The 25698-nt window shown below is 47.2% G+C and overlaps 1 protein-coding gene across 1 annotated transcript in view; it reads left to right on the plus strand.

The window, feature by feature from the left end:
- Positions 1-25698, plus strand: part of GABBR2 (gamma-aminobutyric acid type B receptor subunit 2) — a 348476-nt gene that overhangs the window by 281901 nt on the left and 40877 nt on the right. The window contains exons 12-13 of the mRNA XM_055301415.1: positions 2035-2142; positions 11169-11291. Coding sequence (XP_055157390.1) covers positions 2035-2142; positions 11169-11291 — 231 coding nt within the window. The remainder of the gene's footprint in view (positions 1-2034; positions 2143-11168; positions 11292-25698) is intronic.

Here is a 25698-nt window from a genome sequence, read left to right on the forward strand (position 1 = left end):
AGGAAGGAAGGAAGGAAGGAGTGGTCTGTAAGGTCCTATGCAACTCTGACAGACTAGAGATTTGTGATCTGGTCATTGATTAAGCTCAGGTCTAAATTCCCAATAACTGGGCATGATTATTCCTCCCACACCTGTTCTGTTCACTTTTCTTGCACTGTTGGATTATAATATGGGTAATAATGTGGCCCTCCTGTGCCTTCTCTAAAGTACTGTGATTCATTCTTGCCTGTCTGATTTATCCTTGCTTTTGAAATTAAAAAAAAAAAAAAAAGGATGAAGTCTCTACCTGTCCCACTGCCAGCATTCACACCTGGCACGTCCATGTTTCTGAACAATCGCTGTGATACTGTTGTCTTTCCTTGTGGGGCCGGCCTTGCCATCTTCTCAGCCAGGTCCTGCTCTCACAAATAAAATAGAAAGGGGAAATATTGTCTCGGTATAACTAGAGGCTGGAGAGCCAAGTTGCTAGAAGGGCAGAGTGAAGGTACTCCGTGCAGGAACTCGGCTGGGGGCGTTTCTGGGAACTTCCTGCACCTGCTGACGACACCCCTGGGCTGGAAGGGCATGCTGTGGCAGGGCAAACCTGCTGTGTCCGATTCCTCTGGACATGGAGACTCTAAGCTGACCGCTCCAGCCTGGCTGTCTCCCTCTTTCTCCTTCTGCATTTACCTTCCTGCTGTGTTCAACTGAGGCAGGTGGGGATCTTCTTTTAGAGGGAACTTAGCATAACAGAGCTGAGGGAGAGGAGAGGACAGACCAAAGCCAGAACCAGACACTCACAAAGCACACAGCTTTCTCACCCCAGTGAGTGGGAGGCCCCAGGACTCAGTGACACACAGCCTGGAGCTAGGCGAGTCTCTTCTGTTTGGGAGGGCATCCAGACCAGCCGGTGAGGGTGGAATCTGGAGAGACTGGGGTCTGGCCGTGATGGGAGTGTGGGAAGGGAATAGGCACCCAGGAGGCCCCCACCACCCAACAGATGGTGGCCAGCCATCCCAGCCTGCAGGGGCCAGCCTGTCAGTCACCAGCCCAGGGCTGGGGGTCAGAAGATACTTAATCCTGGGGAACAGGTGACAGCCAGATAGGGCCTTCATCTTGAGCAGGAACCCAAGGTCTGAGTGTAGGCTCAGAGGCCAGGCTGACCTGGTGCTATCCAGACTCTGGGGTCACACAGAGCAGTTGGAACAGCATGGCCTCACCATGGAGGAGGGGGCCGGGTGAGAGGACCCCAGCAGCACTCACTCCTCTCTTCTCCCAAGGCCCAAGGAGACAAGTCCCTAGTGGGAGCAGGAAGGTCATGGCCTTTCTCCTCTGGCCTTCCTCCCTAGCTGAACGGCCCCTGCCATGGCCTGGAGCTGGCCTGGCTGCGGCTGCCAGCTAGGTGTCCCCAGGGTCTGCTCTGGCTGGGTCCTGGCAGGCCCCACCAGAGTGGTGGGTTTGCTGAGCACTGGAGAAGGGCCACAACAGGCTGGTTCTCCTGCCCAGTCTCCGCCCCTATGGCTCAGTGCCCACCCCTCCCCCATGCCCACAATCTGGGAGCTGGGAGTCCCATAGGAAAGGTTCCCGGGGCCATCTTGTCTCCTACAGACTCAGGTGAGGAGACAGGAAGTCCCAGCGATTATGTTCCCTTCTACAGGTCTGTCTCCTCACCTAAAAGGTTTTAAGGAAGAGAGGGAGGAAGGGAAGACCAGAAGGCTGATCTGTTGCCCCTTAGTGATCCCTCGGTGGTCCTGGGAGCCTCTGTGCCTCTGCCAATGACTGGCTTCCTCTAGGCTGTGAGCCCATGGCAGGCAGAGTTTGAACCTCACAGGCCCCTATGCCCAGGGCCCTGGGTCTGGTGAGTGGCTGATAGAACTAAATGTCTATCAGATTGAGATACGATTGAAGGACTTTTGATGAGAGTAAAACTCTATGGGATATAAAATAGAGCATCTGTCCCCATCACCTAGAATCCCCCTGTTGGGATGCGCTCATAGATGGTGAGGTCAGTTCACCTAGGAGATGTTAATGTCTCTGTTTTCTCATGGCCTCTAGGTCAGGACCTGGATTCTCACCGTCGGCTACACAACCGCCTTTGGGGCAATGTTTGCAAAGACATGGAGGGTCCACGCCATCTTCAAAAATGTGAAAATGAAGAAGAAGGTAATCACTCCTGTTTCAGGATGTTTGCGATGTTCACTTAGCATTTATTTAGCAAATATTATTAGATACCTACAGTGTGCTTAGCACCGGCCTATCTGCTGGGAATTCAAGCTAAACACAATGCCTGCCCATCCCCGTCACCTTCAGCCTCCTAGGGAAATCAAACAGCTAAAAAAGCATTAACGACTCATGGGGAGAAGGGCTGGCTGGTAACATATGGGGCAACAGGGGTACAAGCACTCAGGGAAGGCTTCGTGTAGGAAGTGACACTGATGCTGAGACCCGAGGGTGAGTGGGGGTTAGCTAGGCAGAGGCCCGTAGAGGGAACTGCACGCGTGGAGGCCTGGGGAGGGGATGGATGTTTAAACAGAGCTGGTGGGGATCCCTCGGTGGCTCAGTGGTTCAACACCTGCCTTTGGCCCAGGGTGTGATCCTAGGGTCCTGGGATAGAATCCCGCGTCGGGCTCCTTGCATGGAGCCTGCTTCTCCCTCTGCCTGTGTCTCTGCCTCTCTCTCTCTCTCTCTCTCTCTCTCTCTCTATCATGAATAAATAAATTAAAAATCTTTAAAAATAAAAATAAATAAATAAATAAACAGAGCCGGCAAAGGCTCATTAAGGCCAGGACATGGTGTTTGCAGGGACGGGGTGCAGGAGGAACCACAGTGAGGCATCTGAACTTTAACTTTTGGGCAATGAGGAGCCCTTAAAACAGGGGAGCAAACAGGACACAGACCAAATTTAATGCTTCCATTTTCAAAGAGGCCCTTAGAGGACAGGAGCCCGGCCTTCATGTGGGTGGGAAGCATTTGCCACCCATGCAGGGAGGTGTAACCAGCATGTTGGCTCAGCTTGACTCTTACAGTGTAGTCATAAACTTTCTCCACCACTGTCGTTTTAACTCTTCCGGTGATGCGGTTCTTCCCTTGCTTCTAGAGAAAAATTCAGGCAAGTCTCATGACTAGGAAGGCCCTCTGGTCAGCAGCTAATATGTGGAGTCCTCTGTAATAGTCAGATCTTCAAACTGCATTCAAAGGCACAGCCTCCCCCAGCTCAGGCCTGCCGCGGGCCAGCCGCCCGTCCTGGGAGAGGGGGTGTGCAGAGCTGTTTCTCTCCTTTGCCAGCCTGAGCTGTTGCCCTGTCATCCCCCTTCCCAAGGTTTCTGAACCCTCTGGAGTTGGAGCTTGGAGCGGTAGAAGGAACTGCCACAGGGCTTGCTGGGCCTGGTTAAGCAGACCCTTCAGACTCTCATAGGGTGCTTTTGTGGGTTTTTCAAAGCCCCCAGGATGGAGACTTTCCCTCCTGCAGGGCCCTGACATGGATGCAGTACTCCCTCAGGGGGCCATGTGCGGTGCCTCCACTCCTGGGCTCACCTGGCCCCTGCACATGTCTGGGACAGGGCCACACATCTCCCCCTCTGCCCTGGACCACCTCTGGTGCACAGGAGACATGCATGCATCCTTCACCCACACAAACTTGAGGCGTGCAGGTTGATCCCACTGCAACAGCTTTCTCTCTTGTTCCACTCCCTGGAGCCACTGGCCAGCTGGTCCTCTCAGGAGTCTCGGGCTCCCCCATGCTTCAGGGAGCCCCATCAGTCAAGCCATCGGAGTGCTCTCCTTAAAGCCTCCCTCTTCGTTTGGGGTCAAGGGGGAAGCATAACTCATCCTCTCGCTTATGGGGAGACGTCTCAGCATCATGATGACTCTTTCCAAAAATCCTCTTCTCGATTTGACCCTGCCCCATCCATACACACTTTTTAAACCCCCAATGTGGGTATAACCTGTTTACAGACATCTCCTCCGCAGATCCTGCTCTTATCCCATCTAGCGTGTGGTGCTGTTGTTTGTCATCTGGTTCCCTTGGTTATGAGCCCTGGTCCCTGTGGCAGACAGCAAGCACGCTGAGGGCAGTGGGGCCACCAGGGGAAGCAGGAAAGCAGCTCCCATTCTCTTCTGTACCCACCACAGACCTGCTGTTGGTCTTTGAGCAGACGTCTTCATCCTTCAGAGCCTCTTTTTCCTTATCTGTAAAATGGGGCCATGTTGAAATGATAACTGTCTCCTGAGCTGTGATCCTGCCTGGTAACCAGTGGCACCACTCACTCATCAACACTTCCACCTGCCAGGGCTGCTACGGGAGCTGCTGTTCAGATGAGGGAGGACCATCTTTTCTGTTCTGCCCCTGGCCCCCTACCTGAGCTACCTGGGACAGTACAGGCTGCATTTAGAGGGAGGAAAGTCTGTCTCTGCCACCCACTGCCCATGCTCACCTGAAGGGGCCTCCACAGCATTTATGACAACTCTCTTCCTTCTGTAAAATGAGAAGTGTGGCCACCAGTCCTTTTCAGTCCTGACTGCACATTTCAATCAAATGGGAGCTTTTGAAAACTCCAAAAAGCAATCTAACCCAAGCCAGTTGAAACCACCTCCCTGGAGCTAGAACTGAGCATCAGGAGTTTCTAAGACTTTCCCAGATGATGCTAATATACAGCCAGGGTGGAAGGCGTCTGATCCAGATCATGGCTACTCAGAGTGTGGGCTGGACCAGCAGCAGATTCTCAGAGCACCTGGGTGGCTCGGTTGGTTGAGTGTTGGACTCCTGATCTCAGCTCAGGTCTTAGTCTCAGGGATGTAAACTTGGGCCCCATCTTGGAGTCCACGCTGGGCGTGAAGACTACTTTATTTTTTGTTTTGAGATTTTATTTATTTATTTGAGAGCAGAAGAGCACAAGAGCTGAGGGGAGGGGCAGAGGGAGAAGAGACTCCCCACTGAGCAGGGAGCCCAATGTGGGGGCTCAATCCTAGGACCCTGAGATCATGACCTGAGCTGAAGGCAGATGTCTAATTGACTGAACCACCCAGGCGCCCCTTGTGGAACCTAGTTTAAAAAAAAAAAAAAAACATGCAGATTCTCAAGCACCTCCTCAAGCTCCACCGTCCTAGGTGGAGCCCAGGATCCTGCCTCCTCTCACCAGCCCTCCCTCATCCATGCTGGTGCAAGCCAAAGTTTAAGGCATCAAGGAACCAAGTGACTTCTAGGGCCCCTCCTGTGCTGTGGCTGTGGTTAGAATTGCTCTGCCATTTATTTATTTTTTTTTCTGCCATTTATGACAACTCCACCCTGGCTTTGAAGAATCACAATGTTGATTCCTTTGTGTCAATATATGATTCATCCATATTGTCGTGTGTCATAAAGAACTGGCCCTTATTTTCCATTACTCATGGTGATTGCTGAGCAAGAACACTCCCAATTGTCTGGCAACAATTGACAAAACATGTCAAGGAAGACTTGGGGAGTTCAGTTATCTGAGAGCTCCATGGAGGGCGGGGCTGTGGTGTGCACAGTCCACACCTGCTGCACTGCCAGAGCAAGGCAACTGGTTCCACCCCTGGGCCGCTGGGCCAACAGAATTCAAGCTGGTGGTGGGCCAGGCACCCCCCAGGCCGGGCTCGTCTGAGAAGCTGCCAAAGACTTTGTACAAGATTTGGTCTCCTGTTTCACCTATTACAAAAGAGGAACACACCATTCCAGGGAGAGAAACTTTTTGCTCTAGTTTTGCTTTCTAGTTATTCCAGAACAGGTTTGCAGGGCTGCCACCAAGCATCCTTTTTCAATAAATAAGAAGAGGTTAAAGGTGTAGAAGAGAAATTTATATCTTATATGGATCAAAAGCTCAGGTCCAGGAACCAGATTGTCTTAAAAGGGTTGCAGCAATTACAAGTCAAAACTGGGAGTGAATTCTTCATGATTCCAACCCTTTCTATAGCCAAGGTTGGTTTTCATTGTTGTTGTTGTTTTTTATTGGTTTCTTTTTAAAGTTTAGATTTTTTTTTTTAAGATAGGCTCTCTCATTTTTTTGCTGCACGTTTACTGGATTCACATAAGTTTGTAAATGCAATATACGCTTGTTTTCATAGTCTTTTTATCCTTCTCTTTCTTCCCTGGCTCCCGCCTCCTCCTCCCTCCCACCCATGATGGCATGCCCTCCCCAAACACACATACACAAAACTTCACCCCAGATGGCCACATTTTTAAAAGACATTAAAGGAAAAGAAGCCTATTAAAGGACATATTGACATGTGGTGACTTAATGCTTCCAAATCTGGTATTTTATGACATGTTACTGTTTTTTTCTAAGGCTCAATCATAAAATCTTGAATTGGAAGACTTACTACAGTCTTTATTCTGCCTCTTAAGAGGACCAAATTGAGACATTGAGACAAAAGCAGTAACTCAGAGATGAGATCTTTTGTTCCAGGGGTAGATGTGGGGTTTTTTATGAGGACAAAGAAAGTTCACTACAGGGGTGCCTGGTTGGCTCAGTCAGTAGAGCATGCAACTCTGGATCTCAGGGTTGTGAGTTCGAGTCCCACATTGGTTGTAGGGAATACTTAAAATATTTTTTTAATTTAAAAAAAGTGAGTTCACTACACACATGATTTGGTACTCTTGCAGACAATAACATGGGGACATCATCTCAGATCTTCATATAGGCTCAGCTCCAGCAAAATGCCAAGAGAGGGCTTTTAGCAGCTTCACCAGAGAGCACCAGTCGTCTGAGTGATATGCATTGCACAACTTCAGAGGACGCCATTCACTTTGTTACTCCCCCTGGAATGGCATCCCCAGAACTAGGCAATGAGTGGGTCCTAGCAGAAGGACAATCTGAATCAGTCAAAATATCTGAAGTCTCTTGAAGAAATAAAGAAGTGCTGTTTTCTGCAAATCAGGAGTCAGACAACTTTTTCTGTAAAAAGCCAGATAGTAGACATGAGCTTTGCTGGCTATAGAGTTGCTGTTGTAACCACTAAACTCTGCTGTTGGAAAATGAAAGCAGCCACAGACAAACACATAAGTGAATGGGTATGGCTGTGTTCCAATAAAACTTTATTTACAAAAACAAGCAGTGGGCCAAATCCCAAGTTTGCTGATCCCTACTCTAGACAACAATGGAAAGTGACCTTTAATAATAATAGCTGACAGCTGTTGAACAGTTATAATAAGCCAGACTTTGGTAACCTAATATAGTTTATGTGATTATTACCCCCATTTTGTAGATGAGGAAACTGGCTCAGAGGGGTTAAGAAACTTACACGAGGCCACACAGCTCATTGTAAGAGTCACACTGAGATCTGATTCCAGAATCTGTGCTTAATCATTATTACTATATCCCTTTACACCCACTGAGAATAAAGCACTCGTAACCTCTTGGCTTGAGAGAGAAAACTCAGTGTGATAGCATCAGTGTGCCCTGACATAATCAGTGTTGAGCATGTTCAAGGTCACTGCCTCCTGGAAGGTAGACTGTGGGAACAGCCATAGACCTTTTGTCTCAGGGGATCTAGAGGTGCTGGCACTTGCTGGTGGGGAGGGAGAGAGGACTGAGAGGCTGAAGCCAGCAATTCCGCCTCCAGATATTTATGGTACTGGCATCCTCCTGACCATCATGGTAGTCACTGCTCTGAATCCAGCCTCCTCCCTGCTCACCAGGACACCTGCACCAGCTCCTATCTGGCCTCCTGTTGCAGGCTCCCTGCCTGGAGTCTACCCTTCCATGCTGCAGAGAGCTCCGCATCACTCCTCTGCTTAATGATGCTTACTCCCTCAGAGGCCCCAGGTAGGGGCCCCATTCCAATGTCATGCAGGCTTCCTCCCTCCACCTAATCCCCTCTCCAGCCACCCACACCCACCCCACTCACACAGAGCCTCTCACAGAAAGACTAGGTATTTCAGACAAAAGAACCAGCACCTGCAAAGGTCCAGAGGGCAAACATCACAAGAGACTCAGGCGTGGTTAAGTATTAGCAATATGTGTTTGGGGAGTAGTCAGGCCAAACTTGGGAAAACCCTTGAATGCCAAGAAAAGGAGCTTGGCTGGATTTATACCCCCAGGTGATGGGGAGTCACAGGAGAATCCTGAACCAGGGGTAACATGATGCCATCAGTCCCCTGACCCAGCCTTCAGCTCTTCCAGCTACAGTGGCCTCCAGCAGCTCCTCTGAGAAGCCACCTCCTCTCCTCTCAGCACCCTCTTGTAACCTTCCGTGACAAGTCTGTCTCTCCTCCCAACCCTATGGGCCCCTGGAGAGCAGCACCAGGGTTTGTCTTTCTCTCTTTGAGCCCCAGCCATGTGCCCATGCTGTGCCTGAACTTGGAAGGTCCTTCTCCCACCTTCCTGCTGGCACCCTCCTCCCCTGACATCAGCACTGAGCCCGAGCAGCTTCTCCCCAGTGATCACAGGCAAGCCCTGCACAGGGAGCATGTCGCAGCCAGGTTCTGGTTCCAAGTGGAGGCAGGGACCAACTACTCTCCTCGTTGTGTGCCGGTGCCTTGTCCAGAGGCTGGCTCTCTGACCTTCCTGGGGAATGAATGAATGAGCCTCAGGAAGAGGCCAGGAGAAGGCGGCACAGCCTCCTGCCCAGGGTGCAGGTTCCTACCCTCCTCACCTGACAGCCTCCAAACTTTCCAGGGCATGTGCCTTCCTCTCCCTGTCCTTGCTACAAGGCTGAGGGGCATTCACTGGAGGTTATGGCCACATTCATTGCCTTCGGAGCCCCAATGACAGTTGCAACATCACATTTACTTGTGCGATCATTTGGTTTGTGTCTCTCCTCCCTTCTAGACGGTGAATTCTGTGCAATTGGGTTTTGCTCATCACTCTACCCTTAGTGCCTGTCTGAGGCTTGGCATAGAAGAAGTGCTCCATAAGCACTGGTTGGTGGATGATGGCCTAAGAAAACGTGCCCTGGGCCCCCACTCTGGAGGGAGGCCCCTGCTAGCCTGTCCTCCTTGTCCTAAGCTCCTCAGGCATGTCTTCCTTTGGTTCCACTTTCTCAAGGTTAGCAGGGAGCTGCCCAGCTCCCCAGAGAGCCAAGGTTAAGCAGGATTTCTGCAAAGCACCAGTGGTTCATGGGATGCTCTTGGAAAATCTCAAAGAGGGACCTTTGCCAGTGCCTAGACCCCAGGTGAAGCAGTTTTGGTAGATTTGATCTCTTTGACAGGAACTCAACAATACTTCCCTGTTTTTTTACAATTCGGCAACAGAGGAACCTCCTGAATCTCTATTTCTCCTTTTAAAATGACTTTAATTGTTAAAAGCCAGACCTGGTGATATTTCTTAAGCTTCTGACTCAGTTTTGTGTGTTTTTCTATAGTCTCTTCCAGAAGGACTTCATCACATTAGCTTTGAGGGGAGGGGCACATAACTGTACAGAGGGTGAAATACAGGTTTTCTTGGGTGCTGGCAGCATTTGTCGTCAGGCCAGTCCCTGTCAAACAGATGTAAAGTGGAGTGGGAGTCTCACAGTGTAATGAAGACAACCCAGGCTGCAAAGAGGGTGGAAACTATTATCTTTTATGGCTGTATTCCAGTAAAACTTTATTTATGAACACAGAAACTTGAACTTCATATCATTTTCACATACCAAAAGATGCTCTTTTTATTTTTCCCCAACCTTTTTTTTTCAGAAGACTCTGCTTCTATTTATTTTTGTATGAAGTTTGATTTGCCAACATAACTAACACCCAGTGCTCATCCTGTCAAGTGCCCCCCTCAGTGCCCATCACCCAGTCACCCCATCTCCCCACCCACCTCCCTTTCCACTACCCCTTGTTCATTTCCCAGAGTTAGGAGCCTCTCATGTTTTGTCACCCTCTCTAATTTTTCCCACTCAGTTTCCCTCCTTTCCCTTATAAGAAATAGCGAAAGGGATTATATATGAGGGTGGAAATTATATTCCTTTTTTTATATATATATTCTTTCACCTCAATTTGATCCATCAAACTTTTAAGTGCCTACTGCATGCCAGGCCCTGCAAGGTACTGAGGATGCACAAAAAAATTAAATCGGCCTCCCTTCTGTCAGGGGCTCCCTGGTTTCTGAGGAGGACAGACATAAAACAATGTAGCACCAACTATAGCGTCTGGTTGGTGCTCTAAGTGTCCGAGGGTGTGGACTTCGGAGAAAGGAAGAGCTTAGTTCCCATCTGGACTTCATCTCTTACTAGCCGTATTACATTGAGCAAGTTACTTAGCACCTCACAAACCTCAGTTTCATTATCCATAAAATGGGAATAATAAAAGGCGCCTGGGTGGCTCAATGGCTTGAGCGTCCAACTCTTGGTTTCAACTCAGGTCACGATCTCAGGGTCATGAGATGGAGCCCCATGTTGGGCCCCATGCTCAGCATGGAATCTAGTTGAGATCCTCTCTCTCCTCCTGCCCTCCACACCCTCACTCCCACTCTCTCTCTGTCTAAAATAAAGAAATTGGGGTGGCTGGGTGGCTCAGCTGGTTCAGTGTCTGGCTTCAGCTCAGATCATGATCCCGGAGTCCCAGAATCGGGCCCTGCATTGGGGTCCCCACTCAGTTGGGAGTCTGCTTCCCCCTCTCCCTCACTCTGCTCATGCTCTCTCTCTTGCTTACTTCCTCACTCAAATAAATAAATAAAATCTTTTTAAAAAATTAAATAAACAAATCTTTTCTTAAAAATGAGAATAATAATAGTATCTACCTTTATAAAAGACAGAGTAAGTATTCACTGAATATTAGCGATTCTTTCCTTATTGTTACTACTACTACTTCTCCTGTTAAGTACAGGAACAAAGTGCTATGGGAGCAATTAATTCTGCTGTGGGAGTTACAGGGGACTTCATTGAGGACGTGACAATGGATCTGGGTCTTTAAAGGTTATTAGGAGTCTGCCAGACAGACAGAAGAGGGTGTTTCAGACAATAGAACTGGCACCTGCAAAAGTCTGGGGGTGGGAGTCGGGGGTGAGAATCACAGCAGGTCCAGAAACTAGGAGTCTTCCAACCTAAGTGCACATGGTGGGGGCGGGGGCGGGGAGGGTGTGGAGGAGCCAAGCTCATGAAAGGCCTTGAATGCCAAGCAAAGGAGTTTGGCTGGATTTATCCTGCGGGTGATGGAGAGTCTGGAGATGTTCTGAAACCCCTGAGCCGGCCCGTCAGCTGCTTTCGGGAACCTCTGTCACGTCTGTTACCTTCTGCCCCTGCCCTCTCTGCAGATCATCAAGGACCAGAAACTGCTGGTGATTGTCGGGGGCATGCTGCTGATCGACTTGTGCATCCTCATTTGCTGGCAGGCTGTCGATCCCCTGAGGAGGACGGTGGAGAGGTACAGCATGGAGGTAAGCGCCGACACTGGCAGGAGAGGGTCTGCGGGGACACTGCTCCCAGGCCCTCCGGGACGGGGAGGCAGCACGTCGCCCTGCTTAAGAAGAAATCACAGTAGTCACAGGGGAATCTTCACAGCTCCACATGGGCCCACATTCCCCATCAGAAACTCCTCAGTTCTGTTTCCTTCCATTTTGAGACGTGTTTCAGAAAGGCCAAATAGAAAGTCTTCACTCCTGGGGAAAACACAGTGGAAGAATTGTCTAGTGATATTAATAAATGCAGAAATAAGAAATGTTGGGCTATTTACATGAGTATATTCTCTGCACATTGTGGAAGCCACCATTTATGTGATCCGTCGGTGCAGAAATTACACTGCATTTCAACCTCCTCTAAAGTAAGCTCCCCAAGGAGCGCTACTCCGGGGTGAACATAGTTCTGTTCCTTCTCGTTACTATGTGGTTTTCGAAGTGATAAGTTCTGTTAAAATAAAGAACCTCACACAAAGGCATATAATTTAATAGTCTTGCATTGACCCTTGCCCTTTACTCACATTGGTCTTTCCAGGATGCTCCAGATTAGGGAAGGTCAGGATCCTTTGGAAATTGTGGTTTTGTTAACTTGCCTCCTCGGGGGAAAAGGGCTGGGCTTGAACGGGGTGTGCCGCGCATCATGGTTTCCATACGGCATAGCAAATTCTACTGAGAGAACCCGAGTCTGCATTATTAGAGAAATCTTTTTTGTGGAATGTAGTGTGGATTCTTAAACGAACGTGGAAATGGTCATTTTACGCGCTGGAAACAGAGGTTTTTACCCTCCTGGACGAGAAGGTTTTCTAGCAAATAAGATGCCCAGCTGCATTTGCAGGGGAGCAGATAGAGGGTTTACTCAGCCCAGTGAGAAGTGGCAAAGCCAAAACCATGACAGAGAATCCTGTTTTCTGCCGGCACAGATGTAGGAGACAGCTTTAGGGCCGGCGCCTCCGTCTCACGGCCTTCAGCCTCACTTTGGAAGGAAGCAGGACTCCAGACAGGCACAGCCAGGACTGCCGAGGAGGAGGAGGAGGAGGAGGGCCCAGACGCGGGCTGCACCCATGGGCCAAGGGGGCAGAAGGTCACTGGGACAGACAGGCTGTTTCCAGAGGGGCGGCGACACCTGGTCACCACTCATGGTGCACAGTTGGCAAAGGAAGAGTCCTGCCCCCCACTCCATCCTGGGGAGTTCCCATCCATTGCCAGGAGTTGGAAATCCAGACAGGATGTCAATAGGAGAAAGAACTGTCATGGCCAACCAGGCCTCTGGGCTATGGAGAGCCAGCGGGCTGCTAATCACAAGCCCTGAGGCCAATAACGTTACAGGAACGATGGTGCTAGCTCGCTCCGTGTGTTAACTCACTGAATCCTCACAATAATTCTGGCACAGGTGCTCCCGTTAACCCCACTTTAATGCTGAGGAAACAGACCCCCAAAGAGATTATTTAACTTACGGGAGGCTTCCTAGCAGGTTAGTGGCAACACCACTACCCTAGCCTGCCTTTCAACACACAGATGGCACTTTGCCATTTTTAGGGGCTCCCGCGGACCTTGGCGGTGGGCACAGGTCCTTGAAGGGGGCGAGGCAGGGAAGTGCTTTCACATTGTGCGGACGAGGGCTCCGACTGGAGCGGGCCAGACTGGGCCGGGATGTCAGGGACGGGGAGAGCGAGTCAGGCAGAGCGGCCTGAAGACCTGGAGCCGGGCGCGGGGACCGAGGCCAGACCACCTCGCTGGCTGGAAGCCCGGTAGCGTGGGTGGCTGGGGAGGCGGGCGCGCTGCCTCCACCCGAGGTTAAGGTGGAGGCCGGGCCCACAACGGGGTCCCCCCCCACGCTCTGCCTGTGACCCGGAGGGAGAGGCCGCAGGGCTGGCGTCGGCCTGAGTCAGCAGACTCCAGAAATGGATCTGGGCAGCCTGTCCCCCTGGACCCCGTAAAGGAGATCCACCTCGTGCAGTCTGATTACTGGCAGTGACAGTTTGCTGTCGCCGACCTTACCTTTCTTCCTTCCTTTCTAAAATAAGTGCAGAGGCTCTCGGTGGCGCTGAGCAGAGAACCCCACCTATTTACCACCTTCCAGGGCAATGGGTCTCAAACGTTGGAGCACAGGGGCACGGAGATGCCTCCCTGCATAGATGAGGAAACTGAGTCCGGGGAGGGCACGGCACGTTCCTGCCCAGGGGCATCCAGACTTTCCAAGGTGGGGCCTGGAAGACAACCAGCTCCCTGGCTCTTGGCCCAGATACTCCGTCTCGGTTTCCCCCCAGGTCTCTGCTGAGATTTCTCTCTGAACCTTTTCTGGCCTGCTCCTCTTTTTCTCGTCTTATTTTAGGGCTGCCCTGTCATTCTGTTGCCATGGTAGCAGAACCCTTTGATTTGTCGACCCGCAGCCCTGTCGGCTTATTGTCTTTTTTCCACCAAACAGCACCAAGCAGTCAGTTGATTTCTCAGACCCTCCTCTGTCAGACGCAGCATGGTGGCTGAACAGTGTGCCCAGGGGACGAGGTGTCCTAAATTGTCCTTCAAGGGTCTGTTTTTTCCAGGAACCCCAATGAGAGAGAAGTCTCTACTTGGGGGAGAAGTGATCAAAGATCTCTGTGGTCTGTCCCCAACTACCCTTCCCGACCTTAGATGCCTCTGCTTCCTCTGGTCAGTACATTCTGGACACTCTGAACACCTCAGGATTCCTGTCATAGGCCTTGCTCAGTGTTACACTTTCAAGCCTTTGCCCGTGCTATTCCCCCTTCTAGAAAGTTCTCTGGCAAGTAAATGGAACTTCAGTTCCAGGCCCCTGTGTTATCTCTACAGGGATGTTATCTGTCCTTGGATTGCCTGGCTCCTCCACAGTTAAGCTCCTGTTCTTCCCCACTCCTGTGCCTAGTTTCCTGATATTCCTCTGTCAGGACACTTAGCAAGCTATTCAGCTCTGCTGTGTGCATTCCCGCCCCTGCCCTCCATAGACCGCCAGCCTCTCCAGGACAGAGCCGTGTCACTGAGACCACACACACCCTGCCCAGCCAGCACTCCTGCACACATCTTCCCCTGGGGAGACAGAGGTAAGCACAGTAGCCATGGCTACCCATAGCCATGGTGCCCATAAGCTAGTTGGGGTCAGATAGTAAACACAAAGACAAAGAATCATGAGCCCTTTAGATCACATAGATTCTCTGATAGTGGTTAGAAGTAAATAGGATGAAGAGTTAGCGAATAACGGGAAGGACCCATGGAGGAGAATTTCCCAGTGAGAGTGTGTGCAAGTGTCCAGAGAATACAAATCTGATTCTGGAGTCCTCCTGGAGATATCACAGCTCTGCACCCTTATTCATTTCCATGCAATAAATATTTATATAGCATTTGCTATGTGCTGGTACTATTCTAAATCTATGATACGTATCATTTTTTAAATGTATACTTAATAGTCTTTGTTGCTTAGAGCAGTTTTTGGTTTATAGAAAAAATTAATGGAAAACACATATATGCTCCACCCCACACCCCACACTTTCTTCTATTATTAACATCTTGCATTGTGTAGTGTATCTGTTACAATTGATGAACCAATACTGATTTATTATTATTTACTAAAGTCCATAATTTATGGTCAGGCAGGATTTACTCTTTGTGTTGCACATTCTGTTTGTTTTGCCGAGTGCAAAAGTCACATATCCACCATTACACTGTCCTAAAGAAGGGTTTCACTATCCTTAATGCCCTCGGTGTTTGGCCAACCCCTGGCAACCACTGATCGTTTTATTGTCACCATAGCTTTGCCTTTTCCAGAATGTCGTGCAGTTGGAATTATATGCTAGGTAGCCTGTTCAGACTGGTTTCTCCCACTTAGTCATACCCATTTAAGGTTCCTTCGTGTCTTTTTGTGGCATGATCACGCATCACTTTTTATCACTGAGTAATATTCCATTGTACAGATGTACCAGTTTATCTGCTTGCCCATCAAAGGACATCTTGGTTGCTTCCAGGTTTTGGCTATTATGAATGCTGTAAGCATTTTTGTGTAGGTTTTGTGTGGACATAAGTTTTCAACTCATTTTCAACCTAGGAACATGATCACTGGATCATATGCTAAGTCTACATTTAGCTTTGTAAGAAACTGCCAAACTGTCCTGCAAAATGGCTGTACCATTTTGCAGTCCCATCAGCAACGAATGAGAATTTCTGTTGTTCTACATCCTAGCCAGTATTTGATGTTATCTGTGTTTGGGATTTTAGCTATTCTAATAGGTATGAAGTGATATCCCATTATTGTTTTAATTCCCGTTTCCTTAATGATGTGTGATGTGGCGAATCTTTTCTTGTGCTTTTTGCCATCTGCAAATCTTCTTTAGTGGTATCTGTTGATGTCTTTTACTCACTTTTTAATTAGATTGTCTTCTTATTGTTGAGTTTAAAAGTTCTTTGTATATTTTGGATGCAAGTTTTTTATCAGATACATTTTGTGAATCTTTGCTCTCAGTCTGTATCTTGTTTTTTCATTCTTTTAACATTATCTTTTGCAAAACACAAATTATTTATTTTAATAAAGTCCAATCTATGTTTTTCTTCCATTAAGCATGTTTTCAGTGCCACATCTAAACACTATTTGCCAGGGACGCCTGGGTGGCTCAGCGGTTGAGCATCGGCCTTTGGCTCAGGGTGTGATCCTAGGGTCCAGGGATCAAGTCCCACATGGGACTCCCTGTGAGGAGCCTGCTTCTCCCTCTGCCTATGTCTCTGCCTCTCTCCCTATGCCTTTCAGGAGTAAATAAAATAAAATCTTTTAAAAAATAAAATAAGCACTCATTGCCAAACCCAAGGTCACCTAGATTTCCTCTTGTTATCTTTCAGAAGTTTTATAGCTTTGCATTTACCTTCAGGTCTATGGTCCATTTTGAGTTAATTTTTGTAAAAAGATACAAGGTCATTTTCTAGAATCATTTTTATGCATGTGAACATCTCGTTGTTCCAGCACCATTTATCAAAAATACTATTCTTTCTCCATTGCCTTTGTGTGTTTGTCATAGATCAGTTGACTGTATTTATATGGTTCTATTTCTGGACTCTCTATTCTGTTCCATTCATCTATTTATGTGTTCTTTTGCCAATACCAATTGTTCTGATTACTATAGGTTTATATTAAGTCTGGAAGTCAAATAGTGTCCACTTTCCAACTTTATTCTTCTACAGTATTGTATTGGCTATTCTCAGTCTTTTGCTTCTCCATGTAAACTTTAGAATCAGTTTATTAATATTCACAAAGTGACTTGCTGGAATTTTGTTGGGGATTGTGTTGAATCTATAGACCAAGTTGAGAAGAATGGTTATCTTAACAATATTGACTCTTCCTATCCATGAACATGGAATGTTCATTTGTTTAGATCTTCTCTGATTTCCTTCACCAGAGTTTTATAGATTTCCTCATACAGATCTTATATAAATATTTTTGTTAGATACATACCTAAGTATTTTATTTTGCTTTTGGTGAAATGCAAATGGTGTTGTTTTTCTAATTTCAAATTCCAGTTGCTCATTTTTGGCAAATAGGAAAGCAATTGACCTTTGTATACTAACCTATATCCTGCAACCTTGCTATATAATTGCTTATTAGTTCCAGGAGGGGTTTTTGTTGACTCTTTGGAACTTTCTACTAGTCATGTCAACTGCAAACACACAATTTTATTTCTTCCTTCCCAATCTGTATACCTTTTATTTTCTTTTTTGTCTAATATTTGTATTAGCTAGGGGTCTAAGTACAATATTGAATAGGAATGGTGAGAAGGGGACGCTCTTATTCCCAATATTAGAGGGTAGACTAGTCATGTCAACTGCAAACACACAATTTTATTTCTTCCTTCCCAATCTGTATACCTTTTATTTTCTTTTTTGTCTAATATTTGTATTAGCTAGGGGTCTAAGTACAATATTGAATAGGAATGGTGAGAAGGGGACGCTCTTATTCCCAATATTAGAGGGTAGCACCTGGTTTCTCACTATATTAATGATGTTAGTATATTACTTTTCTCTTAAAGTGTGTGTGTAATAGTTATGTTGGCCAAAGGCAAGGGTGCCTTGGGGAAGGTGACAGGAAAGACAAATGAAGATGTGGGCAGAGCCTGGTCATTAGAGACATTATGGGCTAAAAAGAGGAGTTTAAACTTCAAAATTAAAGACATTTAATCAGGAGAGTGACATGATCAGATTTGCCCTGGCTGCAGGGTGAGAACAGATGGAGGGGCAAGGCTGGGGGCCCAGAGATGGCTCAGAGATGGTTTTTGCTATAATCTAGGCAGGAGCTGATGGTGACCTAAAGCAGGGCAGTTGCAGTGGGAACAGAGAGAAGTTGGTGGCTTTGAGAGAGATTAGGGAAGTGGCTATGATAAGACTTGATAATTGATTGACTCTAAGGGGTGGGGCAGGGAGACAGCAAGGCAATGCCCAGATCTCTGGGTGGTGAATGGCAGACCTGTTAACTGAGGCCAGGTGCAGAAGAAGGATCAGGTTTGGGAGGGAATGTGAGGGTCTCACTTCTGGGTAGAGGGGCTCAGAAGATTGGATACAGAGTCCTAGAGCACAAGGGTTAGAGATGGAGGCGTGAGGCAGTTAACACATTGAGGATGGGATCACACATTGAGGTGTGATCACCCAGGGAGTGGGTACAGTAAGAAGTGAAGATGTCCTGACAGGAGCCTAAGCAACCCACAAAGCAGTGACGGGAACAGAAGCCTGGGAAGAGAATTTTGAGGTGGTGGTCAGGAAGGAAGGAGGTATCCAGGAGAGAGAGCTGTCCACACCTGGGGAATGGGAGAGAGAGCTGCCACACTCAGGGGGCATTTGAGCTGCCACACTCAGGGAGAGCTCTCTGAGACAAATGCCACAGACCAAGGTGAGAACTGACAGTGCTCCCGCATTGCATCTCAGCCCTCCCTTCGTCTGCTTTACAGAGTCTGATGGGAAGATTGGCCACTTCTGCATTTCAGATAGAGCAGGTGTGGGCAAATCTGCCAAATATGCCAGAAGGGGTTTTTTAACTATGATTTCTGTTCTTGAGAAAAAGGGAAGACACTCGATTTTGAATACTACTCTACTAGCAGTGATGGTGAGTAGGTGTTATATACACTGGTCTGGAGTCTGGGGAGACATGTAAGCCTGAGATGGGAACTTGGATGTGGTCAACACATAGATGGCATTGAAAGCCTTGGATAGTGCACCAAGATGGTGCTTGGATGAACAGGGGGCATTAGATGGAGAAGAGAAGGGGACCAAGGACAGACTCTCAATCACTCCAGTGTCTGGACATCAGGAAGGTAAGAGAAAAGCAGTAAGAACCTAGAAGGAGAAGCCACCAAGACAGGAAGAAAACCAGATGAGTTTGGTGTCTAGGAAACCAAGTAAAAAAAGTGTTTCAGGAAGGAAGTTTTGATCAAGTGTGTCAAATGCTGCTTTTAGATCAAGTAAGATGAAAACCAAGAATTGACACTGTGTATGTGTATTCATACACACACACCCATATGGGGCTTTTTTCTTTTAAGAAAAATAATTTGAGATAATTTCCCTCCAAACTAAAAGTAGTATATGCCAGTGGTATGAAGATAGCCTATGAATCTAGGTAGAAAGGTTGGGTTTTTTCTCCCAAGCCTTCTTCCTTCTACACCAGGCCACCTCTTACACTTCCACTTGACCACTCTAAAATGGTTTTGAAGTGAAGAGAACATGGCGGATAGCACTAAAAGTTGCTGTAAGTTGAACACCCCACAGAGCCACAGGGGAGCCACAGAGACAGCATCCTGAGACCACCTGCCCTCCCTAAAGATCCCTCATCTGCTCCCAGGCAGGTTGCAACAAGAGATGGAATTGTGTGCAGTCCAGTCACCCATGGGAGCCATGCGTGTGGCATTTATTTATGGAAATGGTGAAAGGCTGTCTGCACAGGCTGCAAGCAGCCTACATTAAGAATTCCCGGCACTCTGGGTTCTATGGCTTTCTGGCCATTTGGGCAGTAATCATTAAGGGCAGTCTGGAACAGAAGGGTATTTCAAACTTCCCTCCACGTTCCATGCGTCTGCCATCCTTTTTTGCGGAGGCAAACCGGGGCTTTCAAAGTCATAGACTAACACTTGGCTTTGAAACTAGTGGCTTATTCCAGTATGTTTCTATGGAAACAGATATTGGAAGAGGCAAATACATAGAGTTTTAAATAATTTTAACTCTCATCTTCTACCTCCCTCCACAGTTGCTCTGCAAAAAAAAAAAAAAAAAAAAATCCAGTCACAAAGCAGATACTTTCTGGAAACATCTGGTATCCTCATAAAGCATGTCCAAGTTCCATCTCACACTATTTATTTTGAAATAAAGAGATATCAGAATGGCCAGGGTGAGCATAGTGCTAAAGATCACTCTGCTCTGTGGATCGTTCATAGGTAGCCTAGTGGTCCAAAGCTTTGAGGCAAAGGGTCACATTCCCAGTGATGGACCATCACTGCCAACCCTGGATAGCCCTGGGCGGTGAGACTGGTCTTTGTCATCCGTAGTCTTCCATGGGGTCCTGAATGGTTGGGCTGGGGCCCTGGCCAGATGCAGACCAACTCCAGGCAGCCTAGTGGGACCCCACGGGGACCTCTGGCAGAGTCTGCTAGCTGAGGGCTGCCCCAGTTAGCCTGACTACTCCCCGGAGACAGCCATACCATCTGAGCTTCTGGCCAGTTCATTCTCCTGTTTAAAATCCTCCCTGTCAGCCAGAGGATGAAGCCCATGTTCCTCAGCAGGCCCAAGGTCCTTGATGTTCTGACTTTGTTTGCCTCCCCATGTCTGAACCCCTCCTCACTCCTTGAGCTCAGCTACCCTGAATGACTGGCATTCCTCTGAAACATCACGCCCCCTCTTCCCACACACCTTTGTACGTGTTGTCCTCTCTATCCATAACACCCTCCTGACCACCCCAAGATGCCATCTTCATGCAAAAATTTCCTATTTGACCTTCAAGAGGCAGCTCTGAAGCATCTTATCCAGGAGCCTTTGGAACACGCAGACTGGCCTTAGATGCACCTGCCTAGATGCTTGCCCCTGATTCTCGTCACGACACTGGTAACTGACTAGCTGTGCACCTGGCCCCCCAAGTCCGTGACCTCCTCGGAGGGCAAGGCCATCTGTGTGTCCCCCGTACCTACTCAGTGGCAGGGCCTGGCTCAAAGTAAGTGCTCGGTAAATATTTATTGAATAAATTGTTTCCTCCACCTGGAACTCCCTCCCCATGCCTCCATATGTCCAAATTCAACCCATATGTCTGGGCCCATTAAGCCGGCTTCTCCAAGAAATGTCTCTGCCGAGTTGCAATTTAATTTAATATTACACCCTCACCTTTTATCAAGGGCCCACTTCTGAGGCTAAAGCTGCCAATTGAAGAATGATTCAGCATCTTCTCTAAAGGACTAGTGTTCATTTTGTGACTTAGTACCCCTGAGATGAAGATCCACAGGCTAGATCCTCATGGAATTGAGTGCCAGGAAATGGGTTGTGCTCTCCCTGTGAACTTGTATCTGCGTCCTTCCTTCAATCAAGCAGTCATTACTGAATAAGCCACTCTGTTTTCTTTTTAACCTTGGCTGCCAGAAAGTAGGAGCCAAATCCAGCACTCTGGCTGCAATAACCATCTTATCTCAGGTTCCTGGAGGATTATCTTGCTTTCTGATCGTTTGTCTTTATTTTTAACTGTCCTGTTGTGTTTGGGCTTTTATTATGTGCTGCCTTAGGCCCTTTGGGAGAGCAAGCAAGGTGTAAATTCCAGATTAAGTTATTAAAATGAGAATGCAGGGCAAGATTTAATTGGAATAATATGCCAGAGAGACATTTAAGGATGTCCGCAGATACTCGCCTTCTGGCACGGGTCCCAGCTCAGCCCCGCCTGCAGTCAGCACTGTGGGCCCCATGTGTGGACAGACGGGCTCTGCTGGCCACAGCCACATTTCTGGAACATCTTGTATCATCAGAAGGCATCTTAGATATGTGAGAGATTACGGTTTATTTCATCTTCCTTGTTGGCTTCGCTTTTGCCTTTGGGAGGCACTCAGGTTCCAGAGGCCCCTTCAGGACACAAAGCAAAAGACACAGAGCCACCGCATCAGAGCACCACCCTGAGGCTAGAAATTCCCTGGTCCCTACCTGACCAGGAGCTTTCCAGAGGATGATCTGTTTACTAGAAATTCTCAAGTACCTGGAACAGAATGGCTGGAGAATTGGCTGTGATACTGGCATCTTCTGATCACTGTGTGTCTTGGTTAAACCATTTCAGTTCTTGAGCAAAACGAGCCTTTAGATTTTGGTGACTTTTCCCCCAACCCCACACATCCATGTGAGCAGAAACATAGGCTGTTGCACCCAGAGACACCTTCCCTCTTTTTAGTGGGGAGAATTCCAAACAACCTACTCTTCATAAATTATGTGCCATTGGGATGCTCCTTCAGCATTTATGGAGGGGGGCCCACTGTATGCTGTGCTCAGGCTCCCTTATGGACCACACAGGCTGGTGGGCAACATTAGACACACACACACACACACACACACACACACACACAGACTGGGTTGTCATCACCAACTCTACCTTTCCTCTGGCACAGGCTTCCAAATTCTTGGTTTAAAGTTTAAGCTATAGTGCTGAGCTACTGGGCTTCCTTTTCTAAAGTATGAGCCAGGATTGAGTGTGGATTTAATGCCCCTCCGAGGATGAGAAAGTAAGAGAGAACATGTATTAGTCAGGGTGTGCTAGGTTTTACTGTGGTAAGAAAAAAAAAAAAGAACACAAAAACTCTGGACTGAAAATAATAAAGATTCTTTACTCCTCAGAGTACTTGTCCATCCAGAGTCAACTACAGCTTCCCCCATGATGTCCTAACTCCAGGACACAGCTGGTGGGGCAGTTTCTGTGGTAAAAGGAAAGAGTACATGGTAAAGCATGCATTGACTTTTAAAACCTCCACTCCCAAGTGTCACGTGGCACTTTCACACAGATTTAACTGGGAAGAACATGTGAACAGCCCATGCCTGAGTTTAGTGGGGCAGGGAAGAACAGTCCTACTATGTGCCCAGAAGGAGAGAGAGAAGCATGTATTGATATACAGGGTTCTCTATATATAGTACATGGACTATAGTACATTCTATATGAATGAGTATAGTACATTCCATCCAACTCCCTATTGCTGTCACAGATCCTACCCCATCCTAGAATTGAGCGCTGTAAGGACACGGAGGGAGAGAGAGTTGTCTTTTATTCACTGCTGTATCCCCAGGACCTGGAAAAGTGCCCAGCACGTAGTACACACTCAATAAATAATATTAACTGAATAATTGAATGAACCCAGCCTTAGAGCAACTGTATCAGTACATCAGTGGGCTGTCTCTGAGAGGTTTTGTGCTAACCCGCAGACTCCACTGCCAAATCCTTTCCCAGTCCACCACTCTGTCCACCTCCACTGCTACCCCTGAGGTCCAAAGCACCATCACGCTCAGTGTCTGGCCTCCCATAAGGGGGCGCTATGAGGCAAAGCCGCAGTGGACACAGTGCACAAGAGGTGTGATTAAGTGAAGAACCATTATCCAGGAAGACACCGAGTTGTTGTTTATTGTTGTTATCACAAGTTTCTAAGCGGGTTCCCTGCTCCCACTCATCGTCACTGCCAAGTTATCCTCCACTCAGCAAAGAGATTCATTCTTGATGGTTTATTTTGAGATACGATTCAGATGCCATAAAATTCAGTTTTAAAATGTATGCCATGGTGGCTTTTAACACATTCAGAAGACTGTGCGAACATCCCCACTATCTAATTCCAGAACTATTTCATCATCTCCAGAATCAACCCGTTTCTTTGGCCCATCACCCCAGATTTTGCCTTCCTTCCAGCCCCTGACCACCAATGACCTACCTTATACTTCATGGATTTGCCTACTCTGGACATGTCACATCGGTGGGATCATACAACATGTGGCCTTTGGGTCTGGCTGCTTTCACTCAGCATGTTTTTCACGTTCCTCCATGTCATAGTGTGTGTCAGTACTTCACTCCTTTTACGGCTGAATAGTATTCCCTTATATGGATATGCCACATTTTGTTTGTTAATGGAACATTTATCAGTTAATGGATATTTGGGTTCTTCCCACCTTTTGGCTATTATGAATATTGCTGCTGGGAACATTCATGTACAAGTTTTTGTGTAAACATGTTCTCAATTATCTTGGGTACCCACACATACACAAGTAGAATTGCTAGGTCATATAAAATTCTGTTTAACATTTTTAGGAACATGGTGGCTGCACCATTTTACATTCCCACTAGGAGTGTATGAGGGTTTCAGTGTCTCCACATTGTTGCCAAAAATTTTATTTATCTGCCCTTTTGGTTATAGCCATCCTGTTGGGTGTAAAGTGGTAACTCATTGTGGTCTTGAAGAGAATTATTATCAAATAACTAATAATGGTGAGCATTTTTCATGTGCACATTGGCCATTTGTACATCTTTGGAGAAATAACTATTCAAGTCCTTTGCCCATGTTTGATTATTTGTCTTTTTGTTGTTGATTTGTAGCTGTTCTTTATGTATTCTGGATACTACTAGATCCTTATCAATATATGATTTGTGAATATTTTCTCCCATTCTGTGGGTTGTCATTTCTCAGTACTGTCCTACATTTAGGCATTCAATCTGTGTTCAGTTAACTTTTTATACGGTGTGAGGTCAGAGTACAAATTATTTCTTTTGCATGTGGATATCTAATTGTCCAAGGACAATTTGTTGAAAAGGATATTCTTTCCCCCATGGAATAGTCCTCTAACCCCTATACAAAATCAGTTCACCCCTAATGTATGGTTTATTTCTGGGTGCTCAGTTTTTATTCCATCAATCTACATGTTTATCTTGATGACAACACTACACTGTCTTGATTATTATCACTTCTTCATTATTCTTTTTCAAGACTGCTTTGGCTATTCAGGGTCTCCTAATTCCATTAGAATTATAGGATCAGTTTTTCCACATTTGCAAAAAAGACCATTAGGATTTTCATAAGGGTTGCATTGAATTTGTAGATCGATTTGGGAAATATTGACATGTTATTAACTAATTAACAAACCAGGGATGCCTGGGTGGCTCAGCGTTTAGGCATCTGCCTTTGGCTCGAAACGTGATTCTGGGATTCCAGGATTGAGTCCCACATCCGGCCACTGCATGGAGCCTGCTTCTCCTTCCTCTGCCTATATCTCTGCCTGTCTCTGTGTCTCTCATGAACAAATAAATAAATTCTTTAAAAAACTAATTAACAAACCATACATGGCCACCAACATTCTATCTCCCCTCAACCTGTTTTTCCATCACATTATTTGTCCTTCACTCTCTCCTCCACTAGAATGTGAGCTCCATGAAATCAGGCCCTTGCCTGTCTTGCTCAGTGCTCCATCCCCAAAGCCTAGCATAGGGCCTTGCAGGCACATAGTAGGTACCTTATATATGTTGGTTGAATGGACACATGAATGATGAGCAAAGGAGGAATGCATGCATGAATGAATGCATGTGTGAATGAGCACGTCTCCCTGACGTGCCTCTTTTCAGCTTTGGCAACCTCTTGATGGGGATGCAGTTGCTCAGCAGCTGGGTTAAATTATTGGGTAAATATGTTGATGCTGACAAGAAAAATAAATCATATTTTAAAGGTGGAGGAGGAAGGTTTTTTAATGTTTTAAAGACAGGCTGCATTTGTGGTTTTCAGTCCTGGTTGCATCACCCAGAAAAGATCTTCTTAAAAATACTGGTGCTCACAGTCCCCAGAAAATCAGAATTGGCAAGGGTCCTGAGTATTGGGATTTTTTTTTTAAGTTGTCCTGGGTTCTGGTGTGCAGCCAGGATTGAAACATTCTGGACTAGCCTCTCACCAAGCTCTAGGAAGGGCCCAGGCTGCACTATGAATGCCAGAGTTAGATATAGATTCAGGACAATAAATTATAGGCAGAAAAGGTAAGAGAAGAAAAACCGGAATCCAGAAGACCTAAAGTCCAGATGGTCTCCTACCAACCCTTACCCTGCCCCCACCCCCCCGCCCCCAAGCCAGCAGATGCGATGGTGACAAAGTACAAGTAGACTCAGAGAGAGGGCCACCTGGGGAGGCTCCCATGTGTGAACCCCACAGCTAAATGAGCTCCAGTCTCATGATTTTCTAAAAACCCTTCATCATCATTTAAGCCAGTGTTTCCCTCGTGGAAGAGAGAGAGCAAAGAAAAGGAAGAAGGAAAAGCTACATGTTTTCCATTTCTGCCATATTTTTCATTGCAGTTGACAGGCAGGTGGGCAAGTTCCAGATCAAAACTTTAGGCCAGGTTAAATAAAAAAAGCGTGGCCTGCAGTTGCAGGAAGCCACCAGCC

Source organism: Nyctereutes procyonoides, unplaced genomic scaffold (genome assembly GCF_905146905.1).
Source record: "Nyctereutes procyonoides isolate TBG_1078 unplaced genomic scaffold, NYPRO_anot_genome, whole genome shotgun sequence".
NCBI classification, from domain to species: Eukaryota; Metazoa; Chordata; class Mammalia; order Carnivora; family Canidae; genus Nyctereutes; species Nyctereutes procyonoides.